We start from the raw sequence: 24,108 nt of genomic DNA, 5'->3' as shown, positions 1-24,108 counted from the left end.
CTGCGCTCGACTTAACTGCTTCAGCAGTTAAGAGGCTGCTTTTTTCCCACTTTTTCCTGCTTCTGAAATGTAGGTGTGCTGCTACCAGGATGCAGTGTGACTCAGCCATGTGGCCCAAATAATTAAGTAATAAACCATGAGCCACTGGGCAAGGTGTATTAAAGTAGGAGACAGGTCTTCCTGCCTGTTCAAATGGAAAATCTAAAGGTTCCATCACAAAGTTTTTTCCATGACAAGAATAAAGACAAAAATCTCAGTATGCAGAAAATAGAGAAATTTTTCATGCAGAATGTACTAGCCAAAACTCTGGCTTAAATTAGTAACTCACTACAACTGTTAATATTTTGTACTTTTAAAAGAGAGGGGGACACTCTGCAAAGTGTCACTTTTTCAAATATCTTCATATAAAAGAAACAAAAAACTACTCCCAGCTTGATCTTCTCAACTATCTACTGCCTAATCTCAGCAATGACCAAATACAACAGGACAGCATCTAAAGCGTAAGTATTTAGTGAGTTTAATTACAATCGAAGTCCTACCCCAGTTTCATGGGAATTAGGGACATGAGAAGAATGCTAACAGAAATCAACAGCGACAGGGCATTGAGAAGTGGCATTCTCAAAAGAGATTTGGGCGTAGAACATCTTACCCTAAATTGTGAGGTATATATCCAATAGCTAAGAGTGTATTATAACAACAAAAGGCCCCTGGCCTTTCCAATGGTGGTGTTGTGTTTTACATTCACTATGATGAATACAATATTATAAATTAAAGGTCCTATTTTTAAGGACTTAGTGGTGAACTGAGCTGGTGCTCTGTCTCACTGTAGTAAAGGAACATGAGGAAAAGAAATTATTTGAGTGTAAGGTAAAAGCTCAGGGTTGTTTTTATTTCGAAGTATTCTATCAGATGGTTGTTAATAGCTTACAATTCTTCTTTTGAAAAATGTTTCTTCCTATGCAGGGACTAACTGTCTTTTGCTTTTCTTTGAACTCCCAATGCTTAGTACAGTTCCCAGAACAAAGTAGGCAATTAATAAATGCTTACTGACTACCTGACTGACCACTCCTCTACTGGGGAATGGCTTCTGGTCTTACATATTTCTCTCAGTTGTCTACCTGTCTTAGACAGCAAACCTTCCTTAGAGATGCCTGATACCAAAGTTTTCTTCCTAGTCAACCACTAATATTATTATTCCTGAGGTGTTCTTCTTGTTTATGTAAAAGCTTGTCAATTTCATGTAACCAAAATTAGTTATTTTTATCAAAAAAAAGGACTAAAAATCATGAAAAACCAATTCTCCTCTCTATAGCTACAGCATAAAGAAAGTAAAAGTACCTGATTGAGATTTACCCCTGAGTAGACAGGTACCCAAAACCACAATTAATTATACTGGATTATTCATTATAAAGAATCCATTGTAATCAGATTAACAAGGCACTGTCATCATAAGCCATCTATTGGATTGTAAACAGCATTCGGTTATGGATAAATCCTCTTTACAATGGCATTTATTACAATAGGACTTCACTTTGTATATGTCAGTCTAAAAAAATTAGCCTCATCATTATAAATTTTTTAAAGTACTTAACTGCATGTGCCACTATAGAGTCACTGTACAAAGACAATTACAGTCTTCCCATTTCAATGTAACCCTTTTTACTGACAAATACAGGACTGAAATTCAATATAATCTCATGGAACCTTAGCTGCAAAATCTTATAAATCTGGTGGGGAAAAGGAGTAGGATGTATGAAATAATCAATTGTGGAAGCCTTCAGAACTCTGGTCAACACAATAACCAACCATAATTCCAAAGAATTCATGATGGAACATGCTATCCATCTCCACATAGAGAGCTGAGGGACACAGAGGGCAGATTCAAGCATGTATTGCATTATATTTCCTCCCCTCCTCCTTTCTCTCTCTCTCTCTCTCTCTCTTCTCTCTCTCTCTCTCTCTCTCTCTCTGTCTCTCTCTCGCCCTCCTGTTCTCTCTTTGAACATGACTTCTACAGAAATTTGTTTTGCATGAGTATGCATATTGCTAATGGACTTTGCTTTTCTTGCCTTCTCAATGGGTGGGAGAGGGGAAAGGGGAAGGAGAGAATTTAGAACTTAAAATAAAATTGAATATAAAAAAAAATAGAGCCTATTCATAAATTTTTAAAAGGCCCCTATAGTCACTGGGGTGAAAGGAACAGATGAGTACCTACCTATATTCTTGCCATCTGATCAAATGCTTTAATTCCTGACCATCCCTAAGCTCCCTTATACATTGACAAGCATCTCTTGAATCTTTAAACCATTTAAGCTCCTTGAGGTCAGGGTTGTCTTTTGCCTCTTTTTGTATCCCCAGTGCTTAGCATAGTGCCTGGCACACAGTAGGTGCCTAATAAATGTTTACTAACTGAATGACTAAACAGGAAAGGATTCTAAGATATGGACCCTTAAAACTCTTACCTGAAATTATTACAGCCCAGGACTACACCGACAATGTTCTTGCCTATGTCGTGCACATCACCTTTAACAGTCGCCAACACAATGGTGCCATGGTAAGGGTCCTGCAGGTGTAAATCAAGCAAGTGGGTATTTTATTGTGAAGGGCTTGGAGCGGATTATGCATTTTAGTCAAACATTAGGATAGAAATGTATTTAATACAATAGTAAAGCAAACAGACTCATTTATGAAGAGAAAGGAACCTAGATAACCTGACACAAAGGAAGTCCAGACGCATATCATCTCTAAGCTGACAGCTAAAGACAGAACTGATCGAAAGATCTCTCCTTAGCCCATTAATATACCTGATTAGAGTATAAGGTCAAGGTCATGGGTTCAATCATCATGGAAACCAGCTAAGTTTACACAGAAATCTCCGTTCCACATGTAGCAACTATACCTGCAACCCCAACCAAAGCAGTGTCTCACAGAGTGGCACTCTGGATACAGTGCCAGAACTAGAGTCACAAAGACCTGAGTTCCAACCTAGCCTCAAGACACTTACTAGCTGTGTGACCCTGGGCAAGTCATTTAATATCTGTCTGCTTTAGAGTTTCCCCATCTGTAAAACAGAGATCATAATAACAACTACCTCACAGGATTAAATGAGAAGACAACTGCAAAGTGTTTTACAAAACTTAAAAGCATTATGCAAATGCCAGTTAGCTAGCTAAATAGTAGTGGTAGTAGCGGTAATATTAGCAGTGGTAGTCATGGTGGTGGTGGTGGTGGTGGTGGTGGTGGTGGTGGTGGTGGTGATGGTAGTGATGGTGGTGGTAGCAGGAGTAGCAATAGCAATGGGTGACGGTGGTAGCAGTGGTAGCAGTACTATATTCAGTGCCCAGCCTGGATATCAAGTAAGTGCACTATTGGTGACAAAGAAGTAAAGATGACAGAGTGTAGGAAATGCTCAATGAAGATGAACCAATCAACACCAATAGAAAAATAATCTAAGACGTGAATGAACTGGTTCAGAGGGAAGGTAAGCACAGTCAAGAGGGTAATATAGAAAATTACTAAGACTGTGTAAATAAAAGTAGAGGTAAGATGAAGTCAAACGCTGAGCAACTTTAACGACCAAATATGGTCCCTCAGAAGAAATGAGGAAGGACCTCCCTTCTTTCCTTAAAGAAGTAGAAGGCTACAGGTACAGAATATTGCATATAGTTTCTGTGTTCTGCTTAAATGATTTTCTTTGTTACAAAGGAAGGCTCTTATCTATCATGGGCAGGGAATCTAGAAGTGACAAAGATGTAGAAACAAGTCATTATTCAAGCATGTTAAAACAAATTTGCTTAGGTCCTACTGACAGTGAAAAGCAGAGGTGCATAATAGAAATAGCAGTGGTCAAACAGTAAGAGGGCCTCAATTCTTGTCCTGGCAACACTAGTTCCTGTTTGCCTCCTGCACCTGTTTTTTCATCTGTAAAATGGGTATACTACCAACTGCCCTATTTATCTCATAAATCATTAAGATAAAACGAGACTGCACATGGAGCCAATGTGTAAATTGTTAAATGTTATATAAAGGAACAGCATTATTGTGGCAGTAATTATTGCCATCAAAAGGACAACCGCCATCAGACATGATCAGGTGGGGCTGCCTATTTTGTACAAAACTACATAATACTTAGGGTTCTAAGTCCTAAGGACCAGAACAATCTACTTTATGGGTAGCTAGCTCATCAAGCTAATCAAGCTGGAGGACTTGTGGAGAGAATAGAGCAGAGTTAGGCTGGGCTCACAATCAGGCTAAATGGCTGGTCAAACAAGAGCAAATGATTTGCCCATTACTGCTCCCCCCACCCCAGTCCCCGCAAAACATAAAGTTTTTCTATAGGGGCCAATTATCAATAACAAATACTGATGAGGAACATTACACTCTGGTCATCTGCCTGCCACAATGCCATGCTCTACCCTCTGCCTCTGCCTTGCTATGAGGTTTCTTTGCACCCGATCGGCCACTATATCTAGTGGCCCTGAAGTTCACTATGATGTACTCTGGCCATCTTCCTGGTCTCCTCTGACCTCACCACTTTCCACCTCCTGCTCAGGTCAAGGTCATCAGGGTCAATATCACTATTCTCCACTCAACTCTCCTCTGATTTCCCAACCCAAAATGCCCATCCCTGGCCACCACTCTTAAATAATCTCCCCCATTCAAAAGTATGCTCCTTGAGAATCAGGCTTTTTTTGTATTTGTACCCCCCATATTTAACATAGTCCCTGGAACAAAGTAAGCACTTAATAAATGCTCTTTTCATTTACACATTCAATTGCTTTCATCTGGAAACTATGAGTTTTCATCAGAAGAATAACCCCAAGCCAGGGATCTGTGGCAGCAAGTTCAGAAGAACACTCACTTAAGGATACTTTAATACATGAAAATCAGAAGGGAAGAAAACCAGCATTTATTAAGCACCTGCTAAGTGCCAAGCATTGTGCTAAGCACTTTACAATTGTTACCTGGTTTGATCCTCACAACAACTCTGGGAGATAAGCACATATGTATGCATTATTATTATTCCCATTTTATAGAGGAGGAAGCGGAGGTAGAGAGAAGTCAATTGACTTGACACAGACATACAGCATCTGAAGGGAAGGGCTATGGAAGGGAATAAGTATTTATTAAATGCTTACTAAGCCGGGCATTGAGTTAAGCACTTTACAATGGTTATCTTATTTGATTTTCAAAATAATCCAGGGAGACAGATGCTATTATTACCCATTTTACAGTAGAGAAAAATGAGGCAGACAGAAGTTAAGTGACTTGCCCAGGATCACACAGGTTGAGTGTCTTCCTGACTCCAGGTCCAGCACTCTACCTAGCGCCTCTAAAGGGATTCTCTACTATTTTCTCTGCACTTCATCGTGGACTGTGACCTCAGTAAAGTCCAAAAGCATCTATCCCCAACCCAACACACTCTCTTCCAGGCCAACCCTAAAAAAGGGTGGCATACAGTGACTTGCCTCTTCTTCCACATTCCCAGTAAGAGCTCTTTTTTCCTCTCTCTCCTTTTCCATGAAAGGAATGAGGTAGCCAACTGCTTTCTTCATGACACGGGCTGACTTTATTACCTGGAAACACAAAAATAATCAGATAATTATTAATCAATTTGTTTTGTGGAAATTTCCACAGAATATAATAGCTAGCATTTATATAGCACATTACAAATATTATCTCCTTTCATCCTCAAAACAACCCTGGAAAGGAGGTACTATTGTTATTATTCCTATTTTAAAGATGAGGAAACTGAGGCTGAGAGAGTTTGAATGACCTATCAAAAGTCACAGAGCTAGTAAATGCTCGAGTCAACATTAGAACTTGTGTCCTCCTAACTCCAGGCCCAAATCACTTGACAGCTTTCACCACAGAGAGACCAAAGGATAGTTAGCAAAGCAGAAATAGTTAATAAAGTCAAACACAGGAGGACATAGAACTAAAAGCCAAAAAAGTGGTTTTATGTTTTCCTACCGCCACGCTTTTGTTCATGCTATTCTCTCTCCTCTTCATCTGTCCAAATCCTACCTGTCCTCCAAGGGTTATCAACTCAAGTATCATTTCGGTCAAACCCTCCCAGACAATCCTTGCCCATAATGAGCAATCTTTTGAATTCTGTTCTTCCTCTGTTCTCATGTTTAGATTCCCTTGACTTCTTTCAATCAGTTCAAATGCTTCCTCCTACATGGAGCCTTCTCTGACTTCAGTTATTACTGCTAACTCCCTCTTGAACTCAAATAGAAATAAGAAGGGGGGGGGCAGCCAACTAAATCATACATAAGGATTCTTGCAGACTACATATTTACTTAGGTTTAAATTTTATATTATCTACCTTATTGTAGTTTCATCTATTTTGTGCAATATTTCCCAAACACATTTCAGTATGGTTCAGGCCACATTTGGGGGTGTTGGTGGCCATATATTGGACACCTCTGCTCTAGGTCACTCCAAATTATAAGTCGTAGAGAAAATGCCAACTTACATTGGTAGAGGGCAATACCAGGAATTCTATACTCTTATGAAATCATAGGTCCAGCGACTATTCTCTATCCTATACTTTAGATTTACTTACTTTTGCACATGGTATATCCCCTTGAAGGCAAGGAAAATTTTGTCTTTGTATCTTTGGTCAGTCAGGAAGCACCCACTGTGTGCCTGGCACTATACTAAGCAGGAGGTTACAAAGAAAGGCAAAAGACAGCTCCTGCCCTCAAGAAGCTCACAGTGTAAAGGCAGAGACAACATGCAAATGACCACATACAAACAAGCTACAGACAGGATACACTGGAAATAATCAACACCAGAACTAAGATGGATTAGGAAAAGCTTCCTGTAGAAGGTGAGGTTTTAGCTGGGACTTGAAGGAAGCCAGAGAAGCCAACAGGCCCTTAATAAATGTTTGTTGAAATGAATTAAATATCATTTCTGGGCAATAGGTCATGCCCTGCTTTGTGCTGTCTTTTCCACTGATATTTTAATTCTTCTGTGTATCTGTCCCGGGTCTCTTCAACTAAACCTGGGCAAAAGCATGTCTTATACTTCTTGTATAAGTAAATCACAGGCCCCCAGCACTTAGCGCAGAACCTGCAGGCACTCAATAAGTACTGAGTGATTCTATCCTCACCTCTGCAGCTGCTGTAAATTAAGCCCAATAGTTACTGCTATCCATAAAAAATAAAAATAAATAAATAAATGAAAATGAATTAATGCATTCTAGTTCTGACGGAGTCTATTTGTTTTAAATAGATCATCCTGGGATGTTAGCATCAGTAGACCAAGTTAGACATCTGTACTTCTAAGCAGATACTAAAAGGAGATTTGAGACTTTGTTTTCTTTCCTTTTGGGGGTGAAGAGTAGAAGGGGATTTGGGTCCAAAGAAAAGAGTATTCTCAGGCGACCTCTGAGCTCCAATCTTACAAAAGATAGATTTTCCAGGCACTCCTCTTTACTTAAGGGTCAGTCGGAACGGATGGGGGTGAGGGGAAAGGAGTGAATATTTTTAATTCCCTGAGTTCCCAATTTAACCTAAACCAGGAGAAATAACAAATGCTACCTTTAAAGACACAACCTCATACCTGGAATTCACTCCCTCCTTATCTCTCTACCTGTTAGAATCCCTTGTTTCCTTTAAAGCTCAGATCAAAAACCACTACCACCTACATGAGGCTTCTCCGGATCCACCAAACCTCTAGTGCAGGGGTGGCCTTCAGGCCACAGGTTCCCTACCCCTGCTAGTGTCTCTCCCATACACCCCTACAAAAATTTACCTTATATTCATTTTGTGTGTATTCTCAATCTATAAAAATATGGGTATTTAAATACGTGTGTGTATATACACACACACAAATTATGCATGTCTCTCCTGAAATGCTGTTAAGCTCCCTGGGGGCAGAGATAGTTTCATTTTAGTCTTTTTAACTCCAATATATATCACAGCACCACACATAGTAGGTCCTTAACAGAGGCTTGATTAATAGAATGAAGTTGTTCCAGAGTAACTATTGGTCATAAGACAAGGAAATGATACCAATGTAAGTATTTCTACTGCCGCCTGCCCCCACCTCCACTTCTGCCCCCAATTCTTTTGCCAACCTGAGGAAGAAACATCTTTCCAGCCCCAAAGAGGTCACCAACTACTTTCATGCCATTCATCAGCGGCCCTTCAATTATGTTCAAAGGTCGAGGATATTTGTCCTTGTTTATTCTTGCTTCCTCGGTATCCTCTATGACAAATTTTTCAATGCCCTGAAAAAAGAAAAACAATACAGAAACACTGACTATTGGAAATGAAAGTTCAACAGAGTTTTAATAATCATATTTGAAAACTCAGTTCTATCAAAGGCTCTCTGAAGACTTAAGAGTGAATACCAAAATACTAATTGTAAGCAAAAAACAACAAACAAAGCCTGCTTTGTCTTCTAGTAGTAGCCTTAAAGACTTTAAATTTCTGATATCTTTATTATTTATTATTTCTGAAAATATATAATATATTAATATGATAATATCTAATTGTGTATTATATATAATTATACATGATTAATATAATATCAATGCAATAAAACATATATGTATATGTATATTCTGATATTATTTCTGAAACTTTCCCACCAAATCTCATATGTGGGGAAACTGAGAGAGGTTAAGGGACTAAGGGCAGAGGATGAGTAAGGTGCAAAGCAGACTTCCAGGCCCAAAGCCACCCAGACAAAAGGCAGGCAAAACACAAGATATCAGGTGTAGGAATAAGAGGAAAAGTGGTACATAATCGACAAAACACAAGACTAGGAGAGGAAGAGACAAACTTTCTAGTCTAGTCTTTACCACTAAGTACACGTGTGACCTTGGGCAAGTCTGTGCTCACTAGTTTACTTGCCTATGGAAATGGGAGTTTGAAACAATAAACAATTATTAAGTACCTAATACATGCCAGGCACAGTGCTAAGCCCTGGGGATATAAAAAGAGGCAAAAGACAGTCCCTGTCCTCAAGGAGCTTGCAGTCTAATCAGGGAGACAACATGTAAATAAGTATACAGGAAAAATAGGAGATGATAAGAGGGGTTGGGGGAGGCTTCTTAAGGAAGGTGAGATTTTAGTTGGAACTTAAAATCCAGGGAAGTCAGTAGGTGGAGTCGAGGAGGGAGATCATTCAAGGCATGAGGGACAGCCAGAAAAAATATCTAGAGTCAAGAGATGGAGGATCTTGCTCTTGAAACAACCAGGAGGCTGGTACCACTGGATCAAAGAGTACTCCGCAGGAAGGAAAGGGTAAGAAGACTGGAAAGATAGGAGAGGGCTAGATTATTAATGGTTTTGAACACCAAACTTGATGCTGTACTTGACGCTGGAAGCCATAGGGAGGCACAGGACTTTATTGAGTAGGGGAGTGACACAGCTGGACTTACACTTTAAGAAAATCACTTTGGTGATTTGGTGGATGGTAGACTGGAGTGGGGAGAGACTTGAGCAGGCAGACCCAACAGCAGACTACTGGAACAATCCAGGAATGAGGTGAGGAGGGCCTGCTCTAGAGTGGTGGCAGTGGCAGGGGAGAGAAGAGGGTTTATTTGAGACTTGCTGCAGAGATGAAACATTAGGCCTTGGCAACAGACTGGACATGCAAGGAGGTGAGGGTGAGAGACATGAAGATCAAGGGATAACTCCTAGGCTGCAAGCCTAAGGGATGGGAGGACGGTATTGCTTTCTAGAATAACAGAGAAGTATGGAGGGGAGAAGGGTTCAAAAGATAACAAGCTCCATTTTGGACATGTTTAACTTAAGATGTCTACTAGATACCCAGTCTGAGATGTCTGAAAGGTAGCTGGAGATGTAAGCCTGGAAGTCAGCGGAGAGGTTAGGGCAGGATAGAGAGATTTGAGAGTCATCAGCATAGGAGCGCTGATTAAATCTATGGCAGCTGATGAGATCACCAAGTGGAGCAGTTTGTTTGCTTGTTTGTTTATTGGCTGGGCAACGGGGTTAACTGACTTGCCCAGAGCCACACAGCTGGTGAGTGTTATGTGTCTGCGGCTGGATTTGAACTCAGGACCAGTGCTCTCTCCACTGTGCCACCTAGCGGCCCCCAAGCGGAATAGTATAGAAGAAGAGACAGAACACTGCCTAGGGTTAGAGGGCATAGTGACGACTCAGCAAAGGAGACGGAGGAGTAGACAGGTAAACATACCTAGGAGAGAGCAGTGTCCTGAAAGTTAAGAATTTATCGAGGAGGAGAGGGTGATCAAAGTGCCAAAGGCTGCAGAGAGGTCAAGGACAATGAGGACTAAGCAAAGGCCATTGGATGTGGCAACTAAGAGATTAGTGATAACTCCGAAGAGAACAGTTTCAGTGGAATGATAAGGTCAGAAGCTGGATTGTAAAGGGTTAAGAAGAGAAAAATAGAGGTCCTTTCAAGGAGTTTAATTACTAAAGGAGAAGAGAGATAGGGACAGAAGGATCACATGAGGACTTTTTCAGGATGAAGGAGATACAGGCATGTTTGTAGGCAACATGGATACAGCCAGCAGACAGGGAGAGACGACGACAGGTGAAAAGAGTGAAGACGGCAGAGGGGGCGATCTGCTGGCAGAGACAGGCTGCAGTGGGAACACTTGAACAAGTGGAGGGTTGTCCTTGGCAAGGAGTAAGGCCATTTCATCATGTGAGACAGGAGTGAAGGAGGAAACAGCAGCAGGAGGCATCTGGGTGATAAGAGGTGAGGAAGGGGGAAAAGGAAGCTTACAGTCTCGATTTTCTATGTAAAACATGAAGCAAGGAGCCAAGCTAAAAGGGTGGGGCAAAGGGAGGCCATGGGAGGTTTGAGGAGGGGTGAACAGGTTTGCAAGAACTGCTGCGGGTGAGCTCTGGGGTCCCTTCCCACACTGAAATTCTACGATCCTACAACCCAAACCTGTGCCTGGCAGTAGGAAGTGGAGGGATACAAAACACCAAACAGCACTGGCTTTTTAAAAATACTCCTGCCAGAGAAATATTAAATAACACTTAAGAGTTGCAAAAATTAGGCATCAGATATAGTCACAGCACCTTGCACAAACTGAGTGTTCCAGAAAAATTTGTGAATTTCCTGATGGACTCCTTGTATTGGCTCCTTTTCCTTGAACACCAAGGGACTCCTCCACCAATGATCATGCAAATGAGCAGACCATGCTCATACATGGGGTGTCCTCAAAGTCTGAGGGCAGTTCACCCATTAAAGCTAACAATAGCCTCCAGACTTTTGGAACGTCCTACGTACAAGCACTCTCTGTACTTCCTTCCAACCCAGTGATGCTCTGTTCTCCTCCATACCTTGACTAGGGCATACTCGAGTCTTTCCTCAATGGAGTCATTCCGCCATTCATCTGTCTGGATGGCTTTCTTCCCTCCTTTGCCATAAGTCTGAAATGAAGACAAAAAGTAGGTAAAGTAGTTATCGACTCAACAAGGTTGGAGGCTGGAACCTTCAGTTCAGTAGTGCATCTTCCATAGACATACATAGTCCTCTTTTTTTTTTATTATTTATTTTGCATTCTAAAATGTTCATGTTTCTGAATATTTAAGTGCTAACAAAAAAAGACTATTTTTTTAAAAAGAAAAGTAATCTAGCAGAAGCATCTCAACCGAACAAGTAATGGTTATGGGGAGGCCATCATAGGCATGAGGTAATGAAAGGATGAACTGTGTGCTTGGCTGGGGAAAGAGGGAGCATTGGTGAGAATGAAACAGAAGGATTTGATAAGCAAGGAAATTAAAACTCACAGGATTTGATCTGTAAGGAAAAACAGGAGGGAGGCATGAAGACATCAACATTTCAAGGCAGGGGACAGGTCTACCAACCTCACTTGAATATCACCCTTCAGCTGCTACTTCAATTATTCTCATGTGTAATTTTATCATCCCAAATTCTATGGTAATCTAGGAGCGTGTTTGGATATTTTCTTTCTAATTAATAAAATTACAGCCTCTTTCTAACTATTTCATCAATTGGCTGAAACAATACCCAGATTTATCAAATGTTATTTAATAAACAAACTGTAGAAACTTTCCTTCTTAAAAGTAAATACTCATATTTCTATTAAATCTCTTAACCTCTGATAATTCGATATTGAAATTACTGAATATAAAATTTATTAACAATGAAATCATTAATGAAAGACATAATTACTTATATTTTAACTGTATGAAGGATCAGTTAAAGCCACCTCGAACCCTCACAATAAAGAGATAATTTTTGAGGAGTTCTGCATCATTCAGTTTAGTCGAAATTATTAAACAGGTAAAACTATTAAAATCTCAAGGATCTTTTATTTCTCCTCCAAATAGTTAAATTCACTCTCACAGGAAATAAGCTATTTTAGTTCTTTTTCCTCATCTTCTCTTCATAAATCTAGAATACACTGTAAATGCTTTGAAGAGTATTCTCTCTCCCAAGTTACCTTGATTTTAACTATTTAATTTATATTTACATCTATCCACTTTATATTCATGCTCTCTATGCTTATATATGTACTTGCTGTCTCCCCCATTAGACTCTTCAGCTCTTTGTGAGCAGGGATTGTTTCTTTCTTTATACACCTATTCCCAATGCTGGCACATAGCAGGCACTTAATTAATAAAACACTTGTTGATTGATGGATTTGGAACCCTAAGGCCAACACTTTACCCACTACATGATTCTGCCTCTCCAATGCTGGATACTAGAGCATCTCATTACCACAGAGTTTCCTCATCATCAGCCTGGGTCCTGACATTATCTTGGGACTACTTTAAATCTTTTGCAATACAGTTTAATGCTAATTAAAGACAGGATCTACAGGACCTTGGAGGATGGAGCACAGGACTCTTCTCAGTGTTCACAACAATGAACTAGGCAGGAGACGCAAGCAGCAGGGCCAATATTTAGATAATTAGTTCATTTTTGAAAGGAGATAATCATTCCCTCAAGGGAGCAGGGAAAAAACTCCAATGACTTTCATTTGCTTTACTACATTCCCACTTTTCATGCTCCATTTGCACTTAGTGCCTCCTAAAGAAATGCTACTTAGCCAGTGGCTCCCAGGGGTTGTTAAAATATGTCTGTTTGCCTTATTAAGTCCCATAACATTAATAGAAGTCACCCTGAATGTAGAGGAGCTGCTTGACAGCTATCTTGAAGGCACAGTACAAGCCGCCATAGTTCCATCAGAAAGAACAAGGCCATTTCTCTTACAATGAATTGCAGCTCTTGAAATGTCTATTAGGGTCCCCTCAACTCTGCCAGCACCTCTGGAGATTAAATCTCCTGACAGCTCATCCAGATACATGGGAAAGAATACTGGTAAACAAGAGTCTAAAATTGAAATAAGGAAAGGAAGGGAGAACAATACCACATGTCTTGAATAATTCAGAGTGAGAACAGTACTTCAAAAATTTATAATAACTCATCCTACACTCAAGGAGTTAGGATGGCATAGTGGATGAACACCATGTCTAGGGTGGCACAGGGGGTGGGGCACCAGCAGCACACAGTGAGGGAATAGAAATTTACATGTTAACTTTGAAAGGATTAGCAAGTTGTACATAACAGATATACAGTTTCATGTGCAATCATTTTTTAAATTATACTATGTTATGGAAATGCTTGTTTTATCCCATAAATTAAATAAATTATTAATTAAAAAATTTTTTTAAAGGTCAAGGAGACCCCAGGTTTGAAACCCACCTCAAACATGTATTAGCAGGGTGAACCTGGGCAAGTCATTCAACTTCTAGGATCCTCAGTTTCCTCATCAGTAAAATGGGACTAACAGTTAGCCCCTATCTCACAGGGCTTGTTATAAGGTTCTAATTAGATAATATCCCATTAGACCGTAAGCTCCTTGAAGGCAGGGACAGTCTTTTGCCTCTTTTTGTATTCTCAGTGTTTAGCACAGTGTCTGGCATACAGCAAGTGCTTAATAAATGTTTACTGAGTGACTGATATATAAAATGCTTTGGAATCCTTAAACAATTATCAAAAATGCCTGTTATTAATAAAAATAATGACAATGATAAGGTGCTCCATGTTTATCCTTCTGAAATGAAAAAGCTATCTCATGCAACAAGGTGGGGTAAGAAAGGAGGTGTGCAATAATCAATTAAGAATACTTTGGCCCAAGGTCAAGCCAAAGAACCTAAACCACTTTCCAGCCTCTGACAATAGGCTGACACTGCCTGAGTGAGTTATCAAAAAAGGGACTGATCGAGGATTGCTGCAACCAATAACAGAATGCTATTTAGTATCTCAACATTAATGAAAACCTTCCTATGGTCTCTGCTAGGAAAGCACGAAGAAAGCCTGGGATCATTGTGAACCAGGTAGTAAATACAGTGTGTTAGAAGGAGGGGGAAAGATGTTTCTGCCAAGTTCGTTTTCTGGCAAACTGACAGAAGCTAAGAAATGGCTACTTATAACTCACAATGACCAAAACCAGGGCGCTCTGGCCTGCAGCCATCAGGAAAAGAACTCAGAGGAAAGTCAATTGCCTACATGATCTGAACTCCAATGAGCTTCTCTCAATGCAGCACTCCCTAAGCAAAACTCTAGAAATCCAATTTCTCTCAGTTACTAGGGCTGAAAGAGCAAGAACCCTGTTTCCTCTCTGCAGTCCTCTTGATTTCCTTTTCTGAGAACCTATGTCCATCTGCCCTGGCCAAAGCAGGAAAGTTACTATGTGAACTGGGGGGCTGACAAGTGATTGCTGCTTAGAAAACAGTAACAACATTTATACTAGCATCTCAGTACTCCTTTACCAGCATCCTCATTCTTTTTTGTCTCAGTTTAACAGGCTGTAAGGTTCTGTGAAGCAAGGATCCTATTTCTCTACAGAGGGACTAAAATGTCCGCTTTATTTATACACACACATACACACACACTCTCTCTCTGACATTAAGTGCCTAGTTCACTAGAAAGTGAACTGAGGTCAAATGAAATCAGAGGATCTACTTTCAAATTGCAACCAGGCTACTTATGTGACCTTGGTGCTAATCATTCGACCTTAGCATTGGTCTAAGTACTTTACAATTATCTTATTTGATCATTGGAACAACCCTAGCAGATAGGTACCATTATTATACCCATTTTACAGATGAGGAAACTGGCGCAAACAGAGGCTAAGTGATTTGTCCAGAGTTAAGCAGCTAGTAACTGTCTGCAGCCGGATTTGAACTCAGGTCTCCCTGACTCTAGGCCAAGTGATTACATCACTTAGTTAACTTTGTTGCTCTCCAGAACACTCTTCTCTCCTCTTCTACCTAAAATTACCTGGGCATAGTGTAGCAGCTTCTCTGTCGCCTCTGGGTCCTTATTCCAAATCAGATCTTCACAAAGCTGCAGGAGTTCTTTGTGAATGTCATCATACACTGGAAGGTTTCCTGCATTCACTATTCCCATGTCCATACCACACTGAGGAGAATGAAAAGAAAAGTCAGGGTTCCCAGGAACAGTCAAGTTCCATGCTGATGCTCAACAGAACAACCTGGCCTCACCACATACCTTTATTGCATGGTAAAGAAATACGCTGTGCATGGCTTCTCGGATGGCGTCCATTCCTCTGAAGGAGAAGGACAAGTTGGAAAGGCCCCCACTTATTTTGGCTCCAGGCAATGTTTCCTGACAACAATGTGAAACTTGATAAGGTCTGTCAACTTAACAAATATATGATCCATTTCTCTTAATAAGGATGGGGGAAGTAAAAAGAATATTAGACATAAGGATTAAACTACGATTTCATCGGTGAGCTCCCAGGTAAGGAAATTCATCCTAACAATGAAGGGAAGGACCTTCTCTAAAGTTTACAGTCTTAGAGTGGTCTACACTTCGAGGTTAAGTATCTTGCCTGCGGTCACACAATAAGTGTCAGAGATGGGATTTCAACCTAGCTCTTCATGGCTTTGAAACCAGCCCTCTATTCATTATGCCATGCTGCCTCTCAGAAAAGGAAAATTATCATTCATAATTTAGAGCTTCTTAGGACAACAAAGAAATCAATGACAGTCATACCAAAAACATTCAATGTTTCAAAACAACTTTTTCTTACTAAATTGTAGACTCCTTGATGACATGGAGCTCATCCAGCACAGTACCCAGGCACCATGGTAAACATGATGCATAAAAAAAAAAAAGCTACTAAAAGCCACAAGCAAATTAGAAAGTCCATTACAAACTCATCCTAACACATAATAAAACAGATGAGAAAGAGAAGGTTCACAAATTCTAAAGTGATGACTCACCAAAAGGAGAAGTAAACCAGTGAAATATGAGTCAAATCCATCCTCCTGCCAGAACCAACTCACAACCCACCCCCCCAAAATGTCACTACACATTACCAGTCACTGTGACTTTTTTCAAAGGGTCTTCCTTTTACCAGCCCTGAAAGGACTATTGCATAATCAAGAAAAATTAGATCCACTATACTCAGGTGACAATTACTAATGCTGTAGCAGAGGGGATTATAGAACCCATGAAGAAAATAATACTTAGCATTTTACTTCTATTAAAAAAAAATAAGGAAATATCATTCCCAAATCCCCAAGCAGAGTGTTTACTTAAATAATAGGTACTGCTTTCCTCTTTGCTATCCTTGCTTAATGCTATTTTGACCCAAAAGTGAAGACATGAACTAGAAGGAAGAGATTTTTTTTCAGATGTGAATCCCTATTTAGCAGGAAATGTTACAAAAGGAAAGGCAAGTCTTCCCTGTGTTTATCAGAAAGTCTGCATCTCTGTAACCCAGTTTATTTTTTATCCTCATTCAATCTGATACAGCCATTAAGAGAGGCAGCAGAAAAGGAATTTCTTTTGATTAAAAAAGAAACAGATGATTTCTAGCTTTAGTAAAGTAACAGGATAGAAAATAAATGCACAAAAATCATTAGCAAAATTCTGTATATTGCTAAGAAAAATCAGGAGTAAATGACAAAAAGTGAAATTCTACTCAAAATAACTGCAAAAGGTATAAAATACCTGACAATCTACAAAAGCAAACTCAATAATACAACTAAAAAACTCTGCAGAAGCTTGAACAATTGGACAGATACTCAATGTTCATGGTTGGGCCACACCAATATAATAAAAATGATACATTATCTAAGTTGATTTTCAGATTTATATTATATCAACCAAGCTAGCAAGGAGTTACAGAACTAGCTAAAATAAAATTCACTTTTAGAGAAATAAAAACATCTATAATTTCAAAAGAAATGATGAAAAAAGTAAGAATGAAGCAGATCTAGCTTTATGAGTCCTCAAACAATATTATAAAGCAGTCACCATTGGGTCTTGATTGAGTAGAAAGGAAAAGAATGGACAAGGGGGCAGCTAGGTGGCGCAGTGGATAGAGCACCGGCCCTGAAGTCAGGAGGACCTGAGTTCAAATGTGACCTCAGACCAAACACTTGACACTCACTAGCTGTGTGACCCTGGGCAAGTCACAACCCCAACTGCCTGAAAAAAAAAAAGAATGGAAAAGAAGATGAGTGGAACAAACAAGCAGTCACTTAGTCAAGTCGATAAGCAAGATACAAAAAGATATGAATTCAAAAGCCCAGAATGGGCTACTAGAGAAAGGATTCCCTGCCTGACAAGAATGATCGGAAAACAATGGCCTTCTAGTCTACTGTACTTGTCAAGAGTGGGTATGAGGTACTGGGACAGTAACTGCTCCAAACCAAAAGGATAACCTGTACATCAGTTTCTGAGTTAAAATGTCCTTTTTCTCATAGGTTATGCCTTTCTTTCATGTCTACATTACTTCTACATTTGGCGGAACTCCTCCATGCAATCATCTCTCAAGCAAAGGTGGAGATGAAATGAGGATGAGAAACTCAACCACGTGAACCCTATCTGAACACACTGATTTCCACTTCACACAATTTTCAAAGGAGAAAAAATGCCCTAAATGAAGCTGGCCCTTTGGATTTCCTTACAATTTTCTGTCGATTGAGGTGTGGGCACAGCAGACTGATGATGCTTCTGCCAAAAGGTCTCTCTTAAGACCACGTTACCTCAGGAAGGCTTTTGCTGCACCACATTTTGGGAACACTGCTTCCTTTAATTAGTGTCAGTTTAATGATCCTAATGTGATGGCATATTTGAAGGGCACTGCAGCTTCATAAAAAATACTTCTGTGAGAATTCCAGCAGTGTGAAGAAACCCCCCTGCTGATCCTAAGGAGGTGCATTATGTTTATAGCCTCCAGTAGAATGCCAAACACTTGGTGATGGGTTAATAATTTTCCTCAGCATTTTATCACAGAATGACTGAGTTGGAAGGGACCCCACAAGCCATTTCATCCAACCAACATATGAACAAGAATCTCTTCTACAATATATCTGGCAAATGTTCATTCATTTTTTCTGTGAAAACATCTAGTGATGGGAAACTCACAACTTCTGAAGGTATTCCAGTTTGGGATACTTTTCATCACTAACAAGTTTTTCCTTACATGAACCTAAAATCAACCTCCTGACAACTTCCTCTCATTGCTCCTAGCTCTGCCCCACTTTGGGGCCATGTTGAACAAGACCCTGGCATATAGCAGACACTTAACAAATGTTTATTGATTGATTGATTAAGGCTTCTTGCACATGACAGCCTTTGAGATACCTCTAAAGAGCTATCACATCCCTTCTAAACTGCTACTTCTGTCCTTGCATAAGAGACAAACATCAAATAAGGACAAAACAAAAGCTGACCAACCCAAGGGCGACAGAACAGTACAGCCAAAAAAGAGATAAACTAGGAGTCACAGGACCTAAGTTTGATCTTGCCTCTGCCTCTTACTCTGTGTTTGACTTTGGGTGAGTCACTAAAGAATTGGGACTCAATTTGCTCATATGGAAAGTGGGGACTTGAATTAGATGACCTGTATGGTGCCCTTCAGGCCTAGATTTACGAGCCTTTGACTCCATTCCACAGCAGCAGACCTTCCTGTACTCCCTGAGCCAAGGAAGCTCTGCTGAGGAGCGATGCTTTCCACAGGAGCAGAGGGGCAGCTAAGCATGGGAAGGAATGGAAAAGCCAGAAAACCCTAGAAATCAGCACTCTACAGGGCAGCTTCATTATTTAATTTGGAGTGCTATTAACCAGTGGTATCAAACTCAAATAGAAAGGGATCCCTGCAGGCCATATATTAACTTAGAAAACCACAAATCTACATTACCTACATTGTATTATATTTTTATTTATTTTGTTAAACATTTTCCAATTATATTCTGATCTGGTCCAATGCAGGTGTCTCAAGAGTTTGACATCTGCTAAAAAACTTTCAGAATACATCAAGACTCAGACACATGTTCCCACTCCTTATCCACCTCGGTCTTTTTCTTTAATGGATATCTTTTATTTCCAAATATAACCCCTTCTACCTAGAAAGACATTCCTGGTAACAAAGAATAAAAAAAAATAGAAACTTCCACAGCTTACCTTGATGGTTTTCGTTGCATTGATAAAGTTAACAGCATACAGGTTGTGCTCTTCCATTCCTGTCCCAATGGTGAGGATATTGGGGTCAAAGATGATGTCATTTGGGTTAAATCCCACTTTTTTAACAAGAAGATGGTAGGCTCGGGTACATATTTCGATTTTGTTCTTGGTTTCTGTAGCCTGGGGCAAGGAAGCAGATAGGAAGGAAAGGAAGACAGGAAAAGTACAAAATTTAATTGGTACTGAATTGTCAAATACTTTTACAAAGCAACAGACTATCTAACTCGGTGAAAGCATGCTGAGATGTCAATAAGCATGTGAGTACTGATGGTTCAGTTTCTCAGAATCTTGCAAAGCAGGACAGAAATCTGAACAATTTAATAAGGAGGAAGAATGGGTTTAAAGATCACTTTGCATCACTGTCCTCACAATAGTTATTTTTCTACTATTTTAAAAAAAGAAAACCTCTCTCTTTCTCTCTCTCTCTCTCTCTCTCTCTCTCTCACACACACACACACACACACACACACACACACACACAGAAATGAGGGCAATGAGTTTTCGCATGGATGCTTTTTTCCCCAAAAAACATGCCAGAACTCAAATATAAAAATGTGGACTATCCTTCAGAGAAGTTACTTTGGAATCACTACCTTCTTCTTCAATTACACTGTCACTGCATTTGCCTTCAGAGCTTATATGCCATACCAGTTATTCTGAATTTGAAACACCAAAAAATGGGCATTTCCACATATATAAAACAAAACAAGATGGATTATTCAAGAAACTGCCTATCCGTATTATGTATAGTCGGCTTTTCCTTTTAAAGATTTAATAAATTTAACATGCAACTTTCAAAGCTGTGCTGCTTGTCTGAGATTCTTTCTGGCCTTCTGTTCTCTTTATGTGCATTTTTAAAAAATGCTTCCATCACCCTTTCTTTTCTTTTTTTCTTTTTTCTGACTATCCTATTCCTAGTCCATATTAATCTCTCCCACTCCACCCCAAAACTGGAAGAAAAAGAAAAAAGACAAATTCCTTGTAATAAATATTTATAGTCAAGCAAAAGAAAATGCCACATTTGCCAGGTCTGGAAATGTGTGCCTGAGGGCATGATATCTGTCTGTCAAGAGGTTAGTAACACACTTCATCATTAGTCTTCTGGAATCATGACTGATTATTGCTTGGATAAAGTTCTAAAGTCTCTGAGAGCTCTTACTGCCTGTAATGCTGTTATTGTACAAATTGTTCTCCTGGATCTTCTCTCATTTCACTCTGCATCAATTCAAGTCTTCTCAAGTTTTTCTGAACCCATCTCTTACAGCACTATTCTACTGAATTCACAACAAAATTTGTTCAACCATGTCCTCATTATTTTCCAGGTCTTTGCTATAACAGAAAAGGCTGCTATAAATATTATTATACTTGAGTCCTTTTCTTCTTTCTTTGATCTCTTTGGGATATAAAAGTGCCATTTCTTTATAAATGCATCTCATTTTTTTTAAAACCCAAATACTATTTTCCTGAACTCCCTCATTTACCAAATTTACATTTTGGAGGCAATGTTTGATCACCCACCTTGTTCACAAGATTTAGATCTATTTCAAAAATCAAAACTACCCTCAAAAGACGAAGATTTGCCACCATCAAAGAATGTACTACTGGCTGTAAGGGCAGACAGAGGAGGAGTTCAACTCTACCTACCTCATTCAAAGAGCAAAAGCATTGAGGGAGTCTGTTTATAGTCCCCTGAAATGACTATGTTGGGGTGGACAACATCCATTTGGCTGCATGAGTTTTCATATCTTTGTTCAAAAAGGGGCTCTCTAGTCAGAGCTGATTACAACTAATAGCAAATGAGAAGGAAGAGAAGGGAAGGCTCCCTCAAAGTTTTTGTGTAGAAATGCAACCTTTCATTTTCCTGGAGATCACTATGGGGAGAAGGAAAGAATGAGGGGGACAATACATAACAAGGAGGGCCCTGAGCAGGAATGAGTGCTGACTTCAAGGTCATTGGGAAGAGACGGGGATGACATCATCACGCTCATAGTCAGTCAGTCAGTACAAATTTAATAAGTGCCTTCTACATGCCAGACACTGTACTAAGTGCTGGGGATACAAAGAAAGGCAAAAGGAAGTCCTGACCTCAAGGAGCTCATAATCTAATGGAGGCAACAATATGCAAACAAATATGTACAAACAAGCTATATATAAGATAAACACAAATAACTAATAGAGGGAAGGCACAAGAATTAAGAGGGATTGGGAAAGGCTCCCTGTAGAAGGTGGGACTTTAGCTAGGGCCTGAAAGAAATCAGGGAAGCCAGGAGACGGAGATGAGGTGAGAGAGCATTCTAGGCACGGGTGACAGCCAGGGAAAATGTCCAGAGGTAGGAAATGGAAAGTCTTATATGAGGAACAGCAAGGAGATCAGTGTTACTGGGTGGGAAGAGTATATGGGGAGAGGGAAGAGGTATAAAAAGACTGAAGGGGGTGAAGAGGAAAGGGTAGCTTATAAAGGGCTTTGAATGTCAAATAGAGGGTTTTGTATTTGATCCTAGAGGAGTAGGGAGCCACAGTGGTTTATTGAGGTGTATATCTGTGATACAGTCAGATCTGAGGTTTAGAAAAATGATTTTATTATTTTGGTAGCCAAGTGGAGGTTAAATTGGAGTGTAAAGAGATTCGTGGCAGGCAGACAAATCATTAGGCTAGGACAACAGTGCAGGCATGAAGATGGGCTTGCACAAGGGCAGTGGTAATGTCAGGAGAAAAGGAAGCATACATGAGAGATACTAGGACAGCAGAAACAAGAGACATTGGCAACAGACTGGATACAAGAAGTGAGAGACAGTAAAGAGTAGAGGATGACACCTAGATTGTAAGTCTGGGGAACTGGGAGGATGGTGATGCCCTTGACAATAATAAATAAGTTTGGAAGGAGAGAGAGAGAGGGTTTGTAGGGAAAAGCTCAATTTTGGACCTGTTTTAAGTTTAATACGTTTACAAGATATATGTTTCAAGAGATGTCCAAAAGGCAGCTAGAGATAAGAACTGGAGGTCAACAGAGAGGTTAGAGATGGATTAGGAGATGTGAGAATCAGTAGCACAGAAATTATAATTACATCTATGGGAGCTGATGAGATCACCAAATGAAACAGCATAGGGGAGAGGGATGAAGGTAGAGCCCAGGTGGGACATCTATGACTGGCAGGCGTGACCTGAAGATCCAGCAAAATAAAACTGAAAACTAGTGGTCAGACAGGTAGAGTACAACAGGTACTAAGGTACTGAGGAGAATGTGACACAAAAATAAAATTGAAGGATGTTTCCCACCTATCAGCAGAGAGGTGAGATATTATAGGAACAGAATGAGCCCTATACTGCCAGATGTGGCCAGGGTATTGGACTGTTTTGCTTAACTGTACTTCTTGGTTAAGAGGGTTCTACTGGAGGATAGGAGGCAAGGGGTGGTCACTAAGTATAATAGTGATGAGACAGTTATGGTTTTTAAAAAGGGATATTAATAAATAAAAACAGTTTTCTGCTTGAGGTAGTTTTTGTTTTGCTTTGTTTTCAAACTAACCAATTAGCTTGGAGAACTTCCAGGTAAGATTTTGAAACACACAAGTAGAGTCCAATTCACCAAAGGTTTTTAAAGAAATGTTCAAAAACACACTGAAAAGCTTCTTGAGTTAAATATTAGGATTTCTTTTCCTTTACTAGATCACTCCCAATAACTAACCCATACTGATCTGCTTTTCTAAAGATTTTCCTTTCTCCAATTTCCATATAAAATTTCAGCGTATAAAAATGCTGAAAGCCCTTAGGAATTCATTCCCTAGGTAAGGCCCACATGTAAGCCAAAATGAAGAGAGGGTACTTAAGACAGAGAAGAGAGTAAATGTCATTTATGCCTTGGAAAGGTTCATAGAACGTCACTGATGAGGTCAAAACTTGGTCCTCTCCAACAAAATTCTGGCCAAATTCAACAGCCACTATTGGGACCATTACCATCAAAAAGACATTAACCACGCATGTGAATACTAAGTATTTTGAGTGACTGGCCAAAGGAAGAGACTGGACAGTTTTCCATGATGTCTGCAATACTAAGAACTTTACAAATGGAATTTTAAAAAAGATGTACACACACGCACATACACACACACACACACACACACACACACACACACACACACACACATATATACACACATATATTTATAGACACATGTACATATCAGGAGCAAAGAACTGGAAATCAAGTGGTCTCCTATTAAGTCAAGAAAAGTTGAACAAATTATATGAATGTAATAAAATACTATTGCATCATAAAAAATCAACCAAAATGATATAGATGAACAGGGAAGTATTAATACTTCCATGTCACATTTAATATAGATTTTTAAAAACCAACTGTACATTAACAGAGATGCATGATCTTGTAGACATCCTCTCTTTTCTCCTTTGCATATGGAAGCTTCATATTTGCTGATGTTTGTCAAATTCATATTAAAATAATGAGTTTTGAAGATATCAATAATTTTTTTAATTAAAAAAATAGGGTTTCATGTTCTTTACTGAGGTGGGGGATGAGAGAAACGGAACACTACACAGAATACCAGACTGGAGGTGGGGGTGGGGGGTAGCCATAAGGCATTGTGATGAGCT

At 39.6% G+C, this 24,108-nt stretch overlaps 1 protein-coding gene across 1 annotated transcript in view; it reads right to left on the bottom strand.

Moving 5' to 3' along the window:
• MTR (5-methyltetrahydrofolate-homocysteine methyltransferase) overlaps nucleotides 1-24,108 on the bottom strand; it is a 135,548-nt gene that overhangs the window by 38,747 nt on the left and 72,693 nt on the right. Inside the window, 7 exon segments of the mRNA XM_021000424.2 lie at nucleotides 2,463-2,563; nucleotides 5,469-5,576; nucleotides 8,093-8,245; nucleotides 11,304-11,393; nucleotides 15,277-15,417; nucleotides 15,508-15,624; nucleotides 19,438-19,617. Of these exon segments, the coding sequence (XP_020856083.1) occupies nucleotides 2,463-2,563; nucleotides 5,469-5,576; nucleotides 8,093-8,245; nucleotides 11,304-11,393; nucleotides 15,277-15,417; nucleotides 15,508-15,624; nucleotides 19,438-19,617 (890 nt within the window).

The sequence above is a fragment of the Phascolarctos cinereus genome, unplaced genomic scaffold (assembly GCF_003287225.1).
Source record: "Phascolarctos cinereus isolate Bilbo 61053 unplaced genomic scaffold, phaCin_HiC Scaffold_5;HRSCAF=322, whole genome shotgun sequence".
Classification (NCBI taxonomy): Eukaryota; Metazoa; Chordata; class Mammalia; order Diprotodontia; family Phascolarctidae; genus Phascolarctos; species Phascolarctos cinereus.
Note: the sequence above shows the minus strand (reverse complement) of the source record. Positions and strands in the feature narration are given on the sequence as shown.